At 63.9% G+C, this 12,241-nt stretch overlaps 1 protein-coding gene across 3 annotated transcripts in view; it reads left to right on the forward strand.

Moving 5' to 3' along the window:
• The window catches only part of AFAP1 (actin filament associated protein 1), a 114,849-nt gene extending 103,756 nt beyond the window's left edge, over positions 1-11,093 (forward strand). For all 3 annotated transcript variants that reach the window (XM_036242003.1, XM_036242007.1, XM_036242011.1), the window contains 3 exons: positions 501-691; positions 4,677-4,838; positions 7,659-11,093. In XM_036242003.1, the coding sequence (XP_036097896.1) occupies positions 501-691; positions 4,677-4,838; positions 7,659-7,685 (380 nt within the window). In that variant the 3' untranslated portion in view covers positions 7,686-11,093. The remainder of the gene's footprint in view (positions 1-500; positions 692-4,676; positions 4,839-7,658) is intronic.
• The last annotated feature ends 1,148 nt before the right edge of the window (positions 11,094-12,241 follow it).

The following is a 12,241-nucleotide window of genomic DNA, read 5'->3' on the forward strand; positions in this document are numbered from 1 at the left end:
TAGAGTAGGGCCACTTGCATGGGTCGGCCGGCCCCTGAATCGGCTGTCTCACCTGTCCTGTGGGTATGGCCCTGCCTCCCGGTGTCACTGTCACACTCAAACGCGGAGGCCATGTGTCTGAGAGAAGCGGGTGCCGTGCTCTATGAGGAGAAGGCTGTTCGACTGCAGGGGCCGTGAGCTGGCTCAGGAGTAAGTGGCAGAAGAGCTAGAACATGAAAATATTTCGACTTTTCAAGTCAGCAAAGCCATACAGTGTACATGCCACGTCCTAAGTCCGCGAAGGCCCACGCTGAGACTCGTCTCCTGCTCCGGGCCGCCCTTCCAGCCGCAGCCAGGCAGGCGTGGGGAGGCCCTGGTTCCCTGGGGACCGTGGGGTGTGCACTTCCGAGGGAGGGCTTGGGTCCGGGGCGCTCAGGCCCCAAGTCTCACAGAGCCCCTGCGGCGCCCTGGGTGTCTGTCCAGTGGCCCTGCAGCCGGACCACAGCCTCTCTGGCTTGCAGGCAGGAGGACCCAGCTGGCCCTGGAGGAGAGACTGAAGACCCTGGAGGAGGAGTGCAGGCAGAAGGAGTCGGAGCGCGTGACCCTGGAGCTGGAGCTGACCGACGTCAAGGAGAGCCTCAGGAAAGCCTTGGCCGGCGGGATCACGCTGGGGCTGGCCATCGAGCCGCGGTCCGGGACCTCGAGTCCACAGGTAACGTCCGCCCGCGCCTAAGCTGCTGCACAGTCACGATGTCCAGAGAGAATGCCCAGCTCCTCTCTGAAGAGGCCACTCACCATCCCCTCCCCCCACACAGCAGGCACAGGGCACCGTCCACTCACCATCCCCTCACTCCACACAGCAGGCACAGGGCACCGTCCACTCACCATCCCCCTCCCCCCACACAGGCACAGGGCACCGTCCACTCACCATCCCCCTCCCCCCACACAGCAGGCACAGGGCACCTCCACTCACCATCCCCCTCCCCCCACACAGCAGGCACAGGGCACCGTCCACTCACCATCCCCCTCCCCCCACACAGCAGGCACAGGGCACCGTCCACTCACCATCCCCCTCCCCCCACACAGCAGGCACAGGGCACCGTCCACTCACCATCCCCCTCCCCCCACACAGGCACAGGGCACCGTCCACTCACCATCCCCCCCCCCCACACAGCAGGCACAGGGCACCGTCCACTCACCATCCCCCTCCCCCCACACAGGCACAGGGCACCGTCCACTCACCATCCCCCTCCCCCCACACAGCAGGCACAGGGCACCGTCCACTCACCATCCCCCTCCCCCCGCACTGCAGGCACAGGGCACCGTCCACTCACCATCCCCTCCCCCCACACAGCAGGCACAGGGCACCGTCCACTCACCATCTCCTCCCCCCACACAGCAGGCACAGGGCACCGTCCACTCACCATCCCCCTCCCCCCACACAGCAGGCACAGGGCACCGTCCACTCACCATCCCCCTCACTCCACACAGCAGGCACAGGGCACCGTCCACTCACCATCCCCTCACTCCACACAGCAGGCACAGGGCACCGTCCACTCACCATCCCCCTCCCCCCACACAGCAGGCACAGGGCACCGTCCACTCACCATCTCCTCCCCCCACACAGCAGGCACAGGGCACCGTCCACTCACCATCCCCCTCCCCCCACACAGCAGGCACAGGGCACCGTCCACTCACAATCCCCCTCACTCCACACAGCAGGCACAGGGCACCGTCCACTCACCATCCCCCTCACTCCACACAGCAGGCACGCAGCATCCTGGGCTTCACACTTTAAATGTCCCCGTTGCGTTTTCTGAACTCCTCCTCAGGTGGTGGGACAGTCTGTGTTCTTCCCCTTTGCAAAACCAGATTAGAACGGGTTTATGTCTCCTCTGAATTCGGTGTCTGGTCACAAGAGAAACTGTCAGTGTAGCCAGTTGAGACGCCCAGGTGTGCTGCGCATTGTGCTTGCGCGGGGGACACGGGAACTACCATGCGCCCCTGCGCACTGCACAGAACAGGGATCTCTCCTGCTGGAACTCTCCTGCGTGGTCCACCCACTCTTTACACCCGAGCCCGTGCTCTGCTTCCATTTCACAGATGAGGGACTGGGGCCAGGGAGGAAATGGACCTGCCCACAAACAGTGGCTGGACATGGGGCAGACCCAAATTCGGCTCCTTTCTCCCTGCTCAGGGCCAACATGCCTCCCCTCCCTCTCCCTTGCCACGGCCAAGTGCTTACTGGTCCTTCTTCCAAACTGCTTGGCAAAAGGTCTCTCCCATGCTGTGGGCAGATGCAGGGGAAGACGTGGCTTCTTGGCCATGAGCAGCTCCGAAGTCCTGTCCCCGCCTCCCACCACACCGTGGCCCTGCTGCACTCGGTTCTCCAGACTGTTTCAGTCCTTCCCCTCCAAACACCTGCCCTGTCCTGGCCAGTACAGTGACGCCCCACTTCTAGAGGTGCCTCCCCTGCTTGGCAGAGATAATTCTAGCAGCACAGTTGGTGCTCCCTAAGCCACAGCGCCAGTCATGGGCCGCTGCTTTCAGCCTCTGCTGAGTGTTGGGGAGCAGCTCTGCGGTCACCCAGGCCAGCATCTGAGGTCACTCATCTCAAGGCCAGAGTTTTTCATCTGTAAGACCGACAGCAATACTGCGCACTGCTGGGGCCCTGCATCCAAAGGCTCAGTGCCAGGAAAGGGTGTGCCCTTCACTAGTCACTCAGTCGCTCAGTCGCTCCCTCCCTCCCTCCGTCCCTCCCTCCCTCATGCGGCAGGTGCAGGTGTGCGCCGTGCCCCTCACGCCCAGGGACTGCTGTGGGCACAGCTCATGTTCTAGTGCGGGAGCAGCCCAGTGAGACGTGTGCCAGATGTCGTAATGCTCTGGAGAGCCTCCGGCAGGGAGGAGCAGGCGCAGTGGAGTGAGCGCCCACAGCCTGGGGCGACGTGGGCTCCCCAGGGTCAGGCACGAGCAGGCCCAGGGCACAGGGAGGCCAGCTCCAGCCAGACGGTGGTAAGGCTGTGAGTGCGCCGCCGTGGGGCACGGCTCTCCTCGGGCGTGCCGACTTCTGGGCCCTCAGAACCCTTGTCGGGGGGCTAGAGGCAGGAAAGTGTAGCCCCCTGACCTCTCCGGAGGGGCGGGCTGAGGAATGACCGCCACCTTTGGGCCAGGTTGGAGTGGAGGTGCTGGGCCCTAGGCCCCCACCTCCCGACCTCCCAACCTCTCGGGTGCTGTCTGACCTCCTCTGTGCCTTCAGCTCCCCGCCCCCCCCCCCCAAAGCATTGCAAGAGCCTCTGGTTTGTTCCATCTGTTAAAAGAAGTTTCTGCCGTGGCTCCACCTCCTCCCCCAGTCACTGCTGTGCCTGCAGCTCCCCTTCCAGACGAAACTCCTGGAAATAGCTGTCTGTGCCAGGTGTCCAGGTCGCCCACTCCTCCACCGCTGGCTCAGCGCCTCCCACACCCGCTCAGTGCCAGAGCTGACTGCAGCGGTCCTCTCTCCCGCTCCAGTTCTAGAAACTTCTGCACACCCAGCTACTGTCTTTGTCTGCGTGAGCACACGTTCTTCCCCATCTCGAGGGTCCCCTTCCTTTCGGCCGAGCAGCCAGCTGGGCCTTCCGGAGACTCGGGACCCGTGTGTTGGGTTCTGCGCCCAGGCACACGCTCGCTGCTTCCTTTTTTCAGTCATCACCCAAAGATATGCTTCACTGGTTTTTCAGAGGGTGCGGGGTGGGGGGAGAGCGAGGGGAGAAACATCAATTGGTTGCCTCCTGCGTGTGCCCTGACCAGGGATCGAACCTGCAGCCTTTCTTTCGGTGCACGGAACAACGTTCCAAACAACTGAGCCATCCGGCCAGGGCAGCTCCTTCATCTCTTTTGAGGGCCTCTCCTTGGCTATCATCCACCCGGTGTTGCAGCACTCGGCTTGTTCCCATCCAGACCACATCCTTGGAGCAGTAGCTTGTTAGACGAACTCATCTCGGGAGGAGGAGGGACGTGCTGAACCAGCCTGGCCTCTCGGAGACCGACAGCGTTCATCCCCCCTTTACCTCTCTCCGTCCCCCACTGCCTCCTGCCGAGTTACCTGGAACACAAAGTCGCTGCTTGGCACCCTTGGTCAGCAGCCCCCAGAGGCCGCCCAGCACCCTATTGTACTGAGACCTGGAACACTGTCCTCCTAGAACAGCGTGCTGCCTGACAGCCGGACCGCAGGCCGCACCTCCCACAGGAGCAAGGGTTCTCCCCGAGCAGCTTGCAGCTCCCGTGGAAGGGCTGAGGATGGCAGTGTGGGCAGGGACTTAGACTCTGTTCCGCGTCGGTCTTCTGGAGAACGTCCCCCTTTGGCATATGTAAGCTGCGGTAAGCAGCCGAGGTCCTCGGTGTGACTGCCCGGTTCACTCCAGTGAGCCCGCCGTGTGCCTGGGCCACTCGTGGCCACCAGCCGTTTCTGCTGCTGGGCTGGCAGGGGCGGCCGCAGATGTCAGGGCTCGGGAATTAGAAAGCACTGGACAAGGGGACTCGTTAGGGTCGCATTCCGGGGCTGGGGAGCCATGTGAATGCAGAGGACACACGCTGGGCCCCCTACCCCCACTTCCCAGTACGGCCAGCAGATCACCGTGTCCCTCTGAGCCTCAATCTTCCTATCTGTGAAACGGGTATTTGGTCACGGACCATAAATACACATCTCTGTCTGATTCCAGTCCCCAGTGAGCAGGCACCGGACTCTGGAGAACTCGCCCATGTCCAGCTGCGAGACGAGTGACGCGGAGGGCCCGGTGCCCGTGAACAGCGCGGCCGTCCTGAGGAGGAGCCAGCCGGCCAGCAGCTCCCCGTGCCGGGGGCACGTGCTGCGGAAGGCCAAGGTCAGTCCCCTCGTGCTGGTGCGGATTCCTGCTCACCGGCCCGATGGACACAGACATTACGCTTGAGGGTCCTGTGGGCGGGGAGGAGCCGGGTCCGTCCTGTCCAGCCCCACAGCCTGCCACTCAGTGCCTGTTGTGGACCATTTCCAAGTCCCTCCTGCAGTCAGACCTCCTTCCCAAGTGGTCCTTTCATTTTTTTTTTTTTAATCCTCACCAGAGGACATTTTTGCATTTATCTTCAGATAGAGCAGGAGGGAGAGAATGGGGGAGAGAGAGAGAGAAACATCGATGTGAGAGAGAGACATCAACTGATTACCACCCACATGACCCCATCTGGGGCCGGGGACAAACTGCAACCATGGTACCCGGGAGCCGAACCCGGGTCTCTCTGGACCGCAGGCCGATGCTCTAACTGCTGAGCCAAACCAGTCAGGGCCCGAGTGGTCCTTCAAGGGCACAGAGCACTGGGACCATCCTCAAGGCCTTTTCCATGCCGAGTCAGGAGAGCCAGCAGCTCCGGTTCTCTGTCAGAGGGGGACCCCTGGCTTCTCCTGACTGGTGACCAAGTGACCCAGTGACCTGGGACTCTGTCCAGACACACAGCCCTCTCCCGTCCCTCCACCCACTGCCTCGAACCCAGTGTCCTAGGTGCAGCAGGACCCTCTGGGTTCCAAGTATCTTCTGATGATATCAGCCACTAACAATTTGTAATGCAAAACTTAATATTCTCAGGAAAGTTCGGAAACTACTTGTAGTTCATCAGAGCAAAGTGAACAGCTCTTGCCTGGAGGCTGTGGGAGAACTGGAGGACGGGAGGGTCCCTGGTGCTGCCCTTGCCTTTCTCCGCCCAGGCCTCTTCGTCTGCGCCTGGGAGGGCTGGGTGGGCCCAGCCAGGCTTCTGCTGGCTTGCAGATGAGAAGGCAGAGTCCCTGTGAGGGTCCCCGCTGTGCGAGAGATCAGATCTAGTTGTGTGCGTGCAGCCCCCGAGGGCGCGCCTCAGCACCTCCGCTGCCCCGCGTGGCCGTAGAGCGTGCGTGGCTGCCAGTCAGACAAGCTGGCCGTTCCAGCCGGCCCTGCCCGAGGCTGCACACCGAGGGAGCGGCCTCCCGAGAGGAGAGGGATGGAGCAGAGGTCTCCCAGATTCCTGAGAGCAGTGATGGGACCCGGCTGTGGGAAGGGTGACAGCGTGGCTTTCGAGTCTGGGAACAGTGACCCCTTGTAGGTGCCTCACACGGTCTTGTCTGCCCACCCAGCCGTGTTCTGAGGACAGAGCAGTCTGAGCGTCCAGGCTCGGGAAGTGTTAGACCAGGCAGTGCTCCTGCAGTGACTCCCCGTTCCTGCCGAGGGCTGCTCTGAGCAGGAGCACGGGGTGCTCTCGGATAGTCAGACGGTGGCACGTCACCTGTCAGGTCTCCCACTGAGGAGGGCTCCGACATGGCCGCCAAGTCCAGCTGCAGGCCCAGCACTTCCCCGCTTGGCCTGGGGGGCTGTAGAGGCCCAGGCGGCTGTAGAGGCCCAGGCGGCTGTGGAGGCCCAGGCGGCTGTAGAGGCCCAGGCGGCTGTAGAGGCCCAGGCGGCTGTAGAGGCCCAGGCGGCTGTAGAGGCCCAGATGGCTGTGAGCCCAGGCGGCTGTAGAGGCCCAGGCGGCTGTGAGCCCAGGTGGCTGTGAGCCCAGGTGGCTGTGAGCCCAGGCGGCTGTGGAGGCCCGGGCGGCTGTGGAGGCCCGGGCGGCTGTGAGCCCCGGGCGGCTGTGGAGGCCCAGGCGGCTGTGGAGGCCCAGGCGGCTGTGAGCCCAGGCGGCTATGGAGGCCCAGGCGGCTGTGGAGGCCCGGGTGGCTGTGAGCCCAGGCGGCTGTGGAGGCCCGGGTGGCTGTGAGCCCAGGCGGCTGTGGAGGCCCGGGTGGCTGTGAGCCCAGGAGGCTGTGAGCCCAGGAGGCTGTGGAGGCCCAGGCGGCTGTGAGCCCGGGTGGCTTGGAGGCTCAGGCATGGTGGCTCTGGTCACGCTTTCAGAGCCACCACCTGTGAGCCGGGTCTGAAGGCACCAATGCGGGGCTGTCCCAGAGGTCACACGCCCCTGGCAGCCATTGAATCATCCACCTTGGAGCCCAGCAAGGCTGGGGCGCAGGGATTCTCACCAGCCTCCTGTTGGCCGTGTGCCCAGCCTATCCTGTCCATCCTCTGCTGCGGGCCCAGGGGGCCCATGCCTGGCGGTGGAGTCCAGTCTCTGAGCCTGGTTGTGCAGGACTTAGCGGTGTGTGGACGCCTCCGTCCGTCTTCTCGCGAGAGCCTGCAGTGAGCCAGGAGGTGCTGCCGGGCAGCTGGTCTCCTGCTCGTCCTCGCAGCAGCCCTCTGTCTGCAGCGGCCCATGTGGCCATCCAGGGCTGAGGGGGGACAGGCCCAAAGGGAGGCGACACCCCGAGGTCAACCTCTACAAATTGAGTGTCCGGCAGTGCTCCTGGGTCATTTGGGCTCTGTTTTGGTTTGTTTCTGCCACATTTGCTAATGCCCTGCTTTTACCTTTCATGACGCTTGAAGTTCTGTTGTGGACGGGGGAGGGGGGAGGAAGGCTCAGGATACACGCCCGGGCGGGTGTGCGGCCTGCTCACGGCTCAGCGCAGACCCCGGAGTGCAGGGCCCGCAGAGGGCAGCCGCCTGGCGACACGGTTCCTCGCTGACCTCGTCCCTGGCCGTTAGAGTCCTCGTGGGACTTGGCTGACTTCATGTCAGGGCTGTGCAGGGACCCTCGGGGTCACACTTGGCCAAGTACGGAGCCGTGACGCCTTGCCCTGTGCTCACCCCTGCTCTCGCTTCCCTCGACAGGAGTGGGAGCTGAAGAACGGGACGTAGAGGAGAGCGGGCGCACCGGAGCAGGACGCCAGGCTGTGACCCCGACCCTCACGTGTATTTTCCTACTGACAATGGTGCCCTTTAAAGAGCTGTACCTGGAACACTTGGTTTCCCACGTGGTTTGTTGAGAGGCCGAAGGGATGAGAGGTGAGGTAGCCCATCCTCCGGCAGCGGGGAGTAGCTATGCACCCACCTAAGTGCCAGCCAGCCGCAGCCGGGAGCGGGCTGTAGCCGCGACCTGAGCCGTGACCTGTCTCTGTGCCCGCCCCTGAGGGAGGCCCGAGGGATCGGGCTGCAAGGCCGCTTCTCTTCAATTTCCCTGGGCGGGCGCCCCTGCCCCAGCACATGGGAAGCTGCCGCCCGGTTCTGAGCTTCTGTGTCCTCTCCTCACGCGTCTGGGCTGTCCCGAAAGGCAGCCAGGGTTCCGGCACTCCGCCACGTGTCTGCGTGGGCACAGGCGGGCGGCCCTCGGAGAGCCCCCATGGTCAGAGCCACAGCGTCCTGGAGCGTGAGAGGAGGCCCTCGGGGGCTTCTAGCCACCCCCAACCCCTCCTCAGTTTGCAAATCCAAGCCATGACCACATCCATGCTCGGGCTCCACCTCCTCTGCGGCACCGGCCTGGAGGGCGTCTTCACCGGTCTGGTCTGCCCGTGTGGTGGTCTTGGGTGACCAGGCCTCAGGCACAAGGGAGACAGAGCTGGCCTCGGCCCCAGACTCGGTCCTTCATGTCCAGGGACCTCTCAGGAACCTGTCGTGAAGGTGCCGTTGCCCTGGAGCCTCTGCAGACCGAGGCACAGGCGTGGACTGCGGTGAGGCCTCCCTGCCCCTCACAGGTGGTTCTCAGCACACGTGGGCGGCGGCAGTGCCACCGTGCCATGCCAGGCTCGGCAGGAAGCCCGTCTCTGCACAGGGAGTTTCACAGTAGCGAGTGGGGGCTGCTTGACTGAACCCCTGAAACCAAAGCTCACTGCACAGCCCCCTGCCAGGAGCGCCTGGGGGTTCCGAGCGGTCACCACCTGCTCTGTCCCTCTGACCTTCCCGCACAGGTCAGCAGGCTGAGGCGCCCCCGGCAGTGAGCAGGGTCGGCCCCAGGGAGGCCAGGTCACCGGGAGGGAGGCCTGTCCTGCTGGCTGTCAGCGCAGGGAGCTGGGCCCGGGCTCGTCGCGGCCGTTTCCTGTGACCGGAGGCACGCGCTCTGCCGTGTCCCCGCTGCCTCCAGGTCAGGTTCTCCCGTCCAGGCTCTTGGCTGTGGAGCTTGGCAGCCAACTCTGCCCCAGAGAACGGCCCGGTTCCACTGTCGTTAGGTGGGAGGCCCCGGGCAGCGGCGCTCCTGACCTGCGCCCAGCAGGGCGGGCAGCACTGCCAAGGCCGCTGGACAGTGCCTTGCCGCAGCCCTGGGCGGTGCCACGGTCCAGGGCCTTCGCCTCCTGGCGGACACACGCGGAGTTCATGGGGCCCGTTTTCCATCCCGTGCACAGCCCTGAGCCTCCTGCGGAGGACGGGGCCGCAGGCCGCAGGCTCTCCCGTGAGGGTGAGGCTGCGGATCCATGACCGCGTGTCCCTCCACGTCCTGGATTTGATCAGAAATCAGTTCAAAGCGTTTGCTTCAAAATAAGTTATTTATTTGTATATGTTCAATAAATATAGTTTCTAATTTATAACTGTACATATTAGAAACACCAGGCATCCTGTCAGAGTTCTGACGTGGTCTCTTTAGGACCTTCCCAATGGCCCCCTGGAGGTGCACCCGCCGGGGCAGCCCTGAGGTGCTGATGGGGCCCGTGGGCACGTGGGGGCAAAGGTCACATTCCCCTGGGAGGAGTCAGACTCCTTTGAAATGTCACCTGTCCCTTTAACAGATAGTCATGTTCACAGGGTGCTGGCCAAACTCCACTGGATCCTGACCAAAATGAGAGGCACGCGGGGCCCCCCAGAGGGGCTGGGTGAGGCGCCCTTGGCGGTCACAGCCCTTCGGCTGGTACCTGAGGCACCGCCAGCCTCGGCCCTGGTCACGTGCCACCAGCCTTCAGCGTCCCTGCACTTCCAGGGATGACACTTCCTCTCACCGCCCTGTGCCCAGAGGCAGCGATGGTGAGGACCTCCGGTGTCACCGGCAAGGGCATGGGTGGGCGTGGGTGTCCCTCTGCCAGAGTCCCGGGGGTGGGGAGTGAATGTTCCACGTGCCGGACTCGGGCAGGGGCTCCCGAACGCCATCTCTCCCAGCTCTGCTCCCGGGGTGACTGGTGACCTCAGACCGGGGGTGCAGAACCCGCCCAGTCCCCTGCCTTGGCGCACAGTCACCTCCTGTCCGGGTCGGCTGTGTCTGAAAGCCGACCGCTGACAGGCGGTTTGCAACCTCCTACAAAGTCTTTCAAATTGTGTGTCCGGTCCCCGAAGGCCACCTCAGGGAGGAGCGTCAGGCTCCGGGTCAGGACACCCAGACCGGTGTGCAGGTGTCCACGGCGGCAGCGGGGAGGGCCGTGGGCGGGACTGTCTGTGGTCACGGCTCCTTCCCTGCACCATGTGGGTCGTGCGCCGAGGCCTGTGGCTGGAGCCTTCGCGGGCGGGCTTCCCGCAGCCCGGCTCCGCGGCCTGAAGAGGGCTGGGCAGCATCAGATGTCCAGCTGCTGCCTCGCTCCTCCCGAAGTCACCTGTGATGGGAGCAGTGATTTCAGACCAGCGTCGTCTTCGCGACGATCATTACTGTTTCGTTCCTGCTGTTCCTGCCGTGTTATCATCCTGTGCTGGGTGGGCCGACACTGTGAAATGAGCCAGGTGGACTGCAGGCTCCGTGCACACGCCGCAGCGCATCCCGCCGCCTTCTGCGGACGCCCCCGCGTGCTCGTGCAGACGCCACCTGTCCGGAGAGCGGGCCCGCGTGCTCCTGCGTGTCGCCGTGAAGAGGCTTCCGTCCGACCATAATTCCCAGGGATCAAAGGTGTTCTTAATATGATAATCTTTGTATTTGATTTTCTAATGCGAAGGGGTGTTCAAATTTTCACATCAACCTTTGAATTACAGATCATCAGTGTTGATTGACCACGGCCGTCGCTGTAAAATGTTTCCATATTAAGAATGTAATTATTTCCTTATTGTATTTTTTAAAAACTAAAGTCATATTTAAGATTCTCTGTGAAAAGCAGGCAGGAAACGGACTTTTTTTAGTGAAATACGTTGGCAGTGCTTGTTTTAAAGGACTGTAAATATATCCTCACTGTTTCTTAATGTATTTAATTCGTAGAGTAAAAGATTTACCAGCAGAACCTTGCGCTGGAAACACTGTTTCCAGTCCACTTGCCGGCGTGTAGTCGCCATTGGGCTTCTCACCAAGGGCCTCCCCTGCTGTCCCACGTGCAGCCGACTGGCGCCTGCGGCGCGACTGGTTTGTGCATTAGCAATAAAGCGACTCTTCCCACAGCCTCGAGTCTCGCCGCCTTGGTCTGGGCGCACGGTCAGCCGTTCCTCTGGAGCCTGGGCCATCCCTGAGCAGTCCGGGTGGGGGTCCCTGGGCAGTCCGGGTGGGGGTCCCTGGGCAGTCCTGGTGGGGGTCCCTGGGCAGTCCGGGTGGGGGTCCCTGGGCAGTCCGGGTGGGGGTCCCTGAGCAGTCCTGGTGGGGGTCCCTGGGCAGTCCGGGTGGGGGTCCTGAGCAGTCCTGGTGGGGGTCCCTGGGCAGTCCGGGTGGGGGTCCCTGAGCAGTCCTGGTGGGGGTCCCTGGGCAGTCCGGGTGGGGGGTCCCTGAGCAGTCCTGGTGGGGGTCCCTGGGCAGTCCGGGTGGGGGGTCCCTGAGCAGTCCTGGTGGGGGTCCCTGGGCAGTCCGGGTGGGGGTCCCTGGGCAGTCCGGGTGGGGGGTCCCTGAGCAGTCCTGGTGGGGGCCGGCCCTGAGCAGTCCGGGTGGGGGTCCCTGAGCAGTCCTGGTGGGGGCCGGCCCTGAGCAGTCCTGGTGGGGGTCCCTGGGCAGTCCGGGTGGGGGGTCCCTGAGCAGTCCTGGTGGGGGTCCCTGGGCAGTCCGGGTGGGGGTCCCTGGGCAGTCCGGGTGGGGGGTCCCTGGGCAGTCCTGGTGGGGGCCGGCCCTGAGCAGTCCGGGTGGGGGTCCCTGAGCAGTCCTGGTGGGGGCCGGCCCTGAGCAGTCCGGGTGGGGGGGGGTCCCTGGGCAGTCCGGGTGGGGGTCCCTGAGCAGTCCTGGTGGGGGCCGGCCCTGAGCAGTCCTGGTGGGGGTCAGTCCCTGGGCAGTTCGGGTGGGGGGTTCCTGAGCAGTCCTGGTGGGGGGCTGGCCCTGAGCAGTCCAAGGGGGGGTCCCTGAGCAGTCTGGGTGGGGGGGTCCCTGAGCAGTCCGGGTGGGCGTGGGGCCCTGAGCAGTCGGGGGGGGAGCATCCCTGAGCAGTCCAGGTGGGGTACTTTCCAGAGCCGGCACCCCAACCCCCACCCCTGGGGGCTCCCCTGGGCTCACACACTCAGCCGCTGTCTCTGGCCTAATGCCCCCCAGGGCAGGTGCCCGACACATAGGATATCCCCTGTGCCCCAGAAATTATTCAGACTAGCCGACCGGAAGCCTGCCC

This window comes from Molossus molossus, unplaced genomic scaffold, assembly GCF_014108415.1.
Source record: "Molossus molossus isolate mMolMol1 unplaced genomic scaffold, mMolMol1.p scaffold_m16_p_1, whole genome shotgun sequence".
In the NCBI taxonomy this organism is placed as follows: domain Eukaryota; kingdom Metazoa; phylum Chordata; class Mammalia; order Chiroptera; family Molossidae; genus Molossus; species Molossus molossus.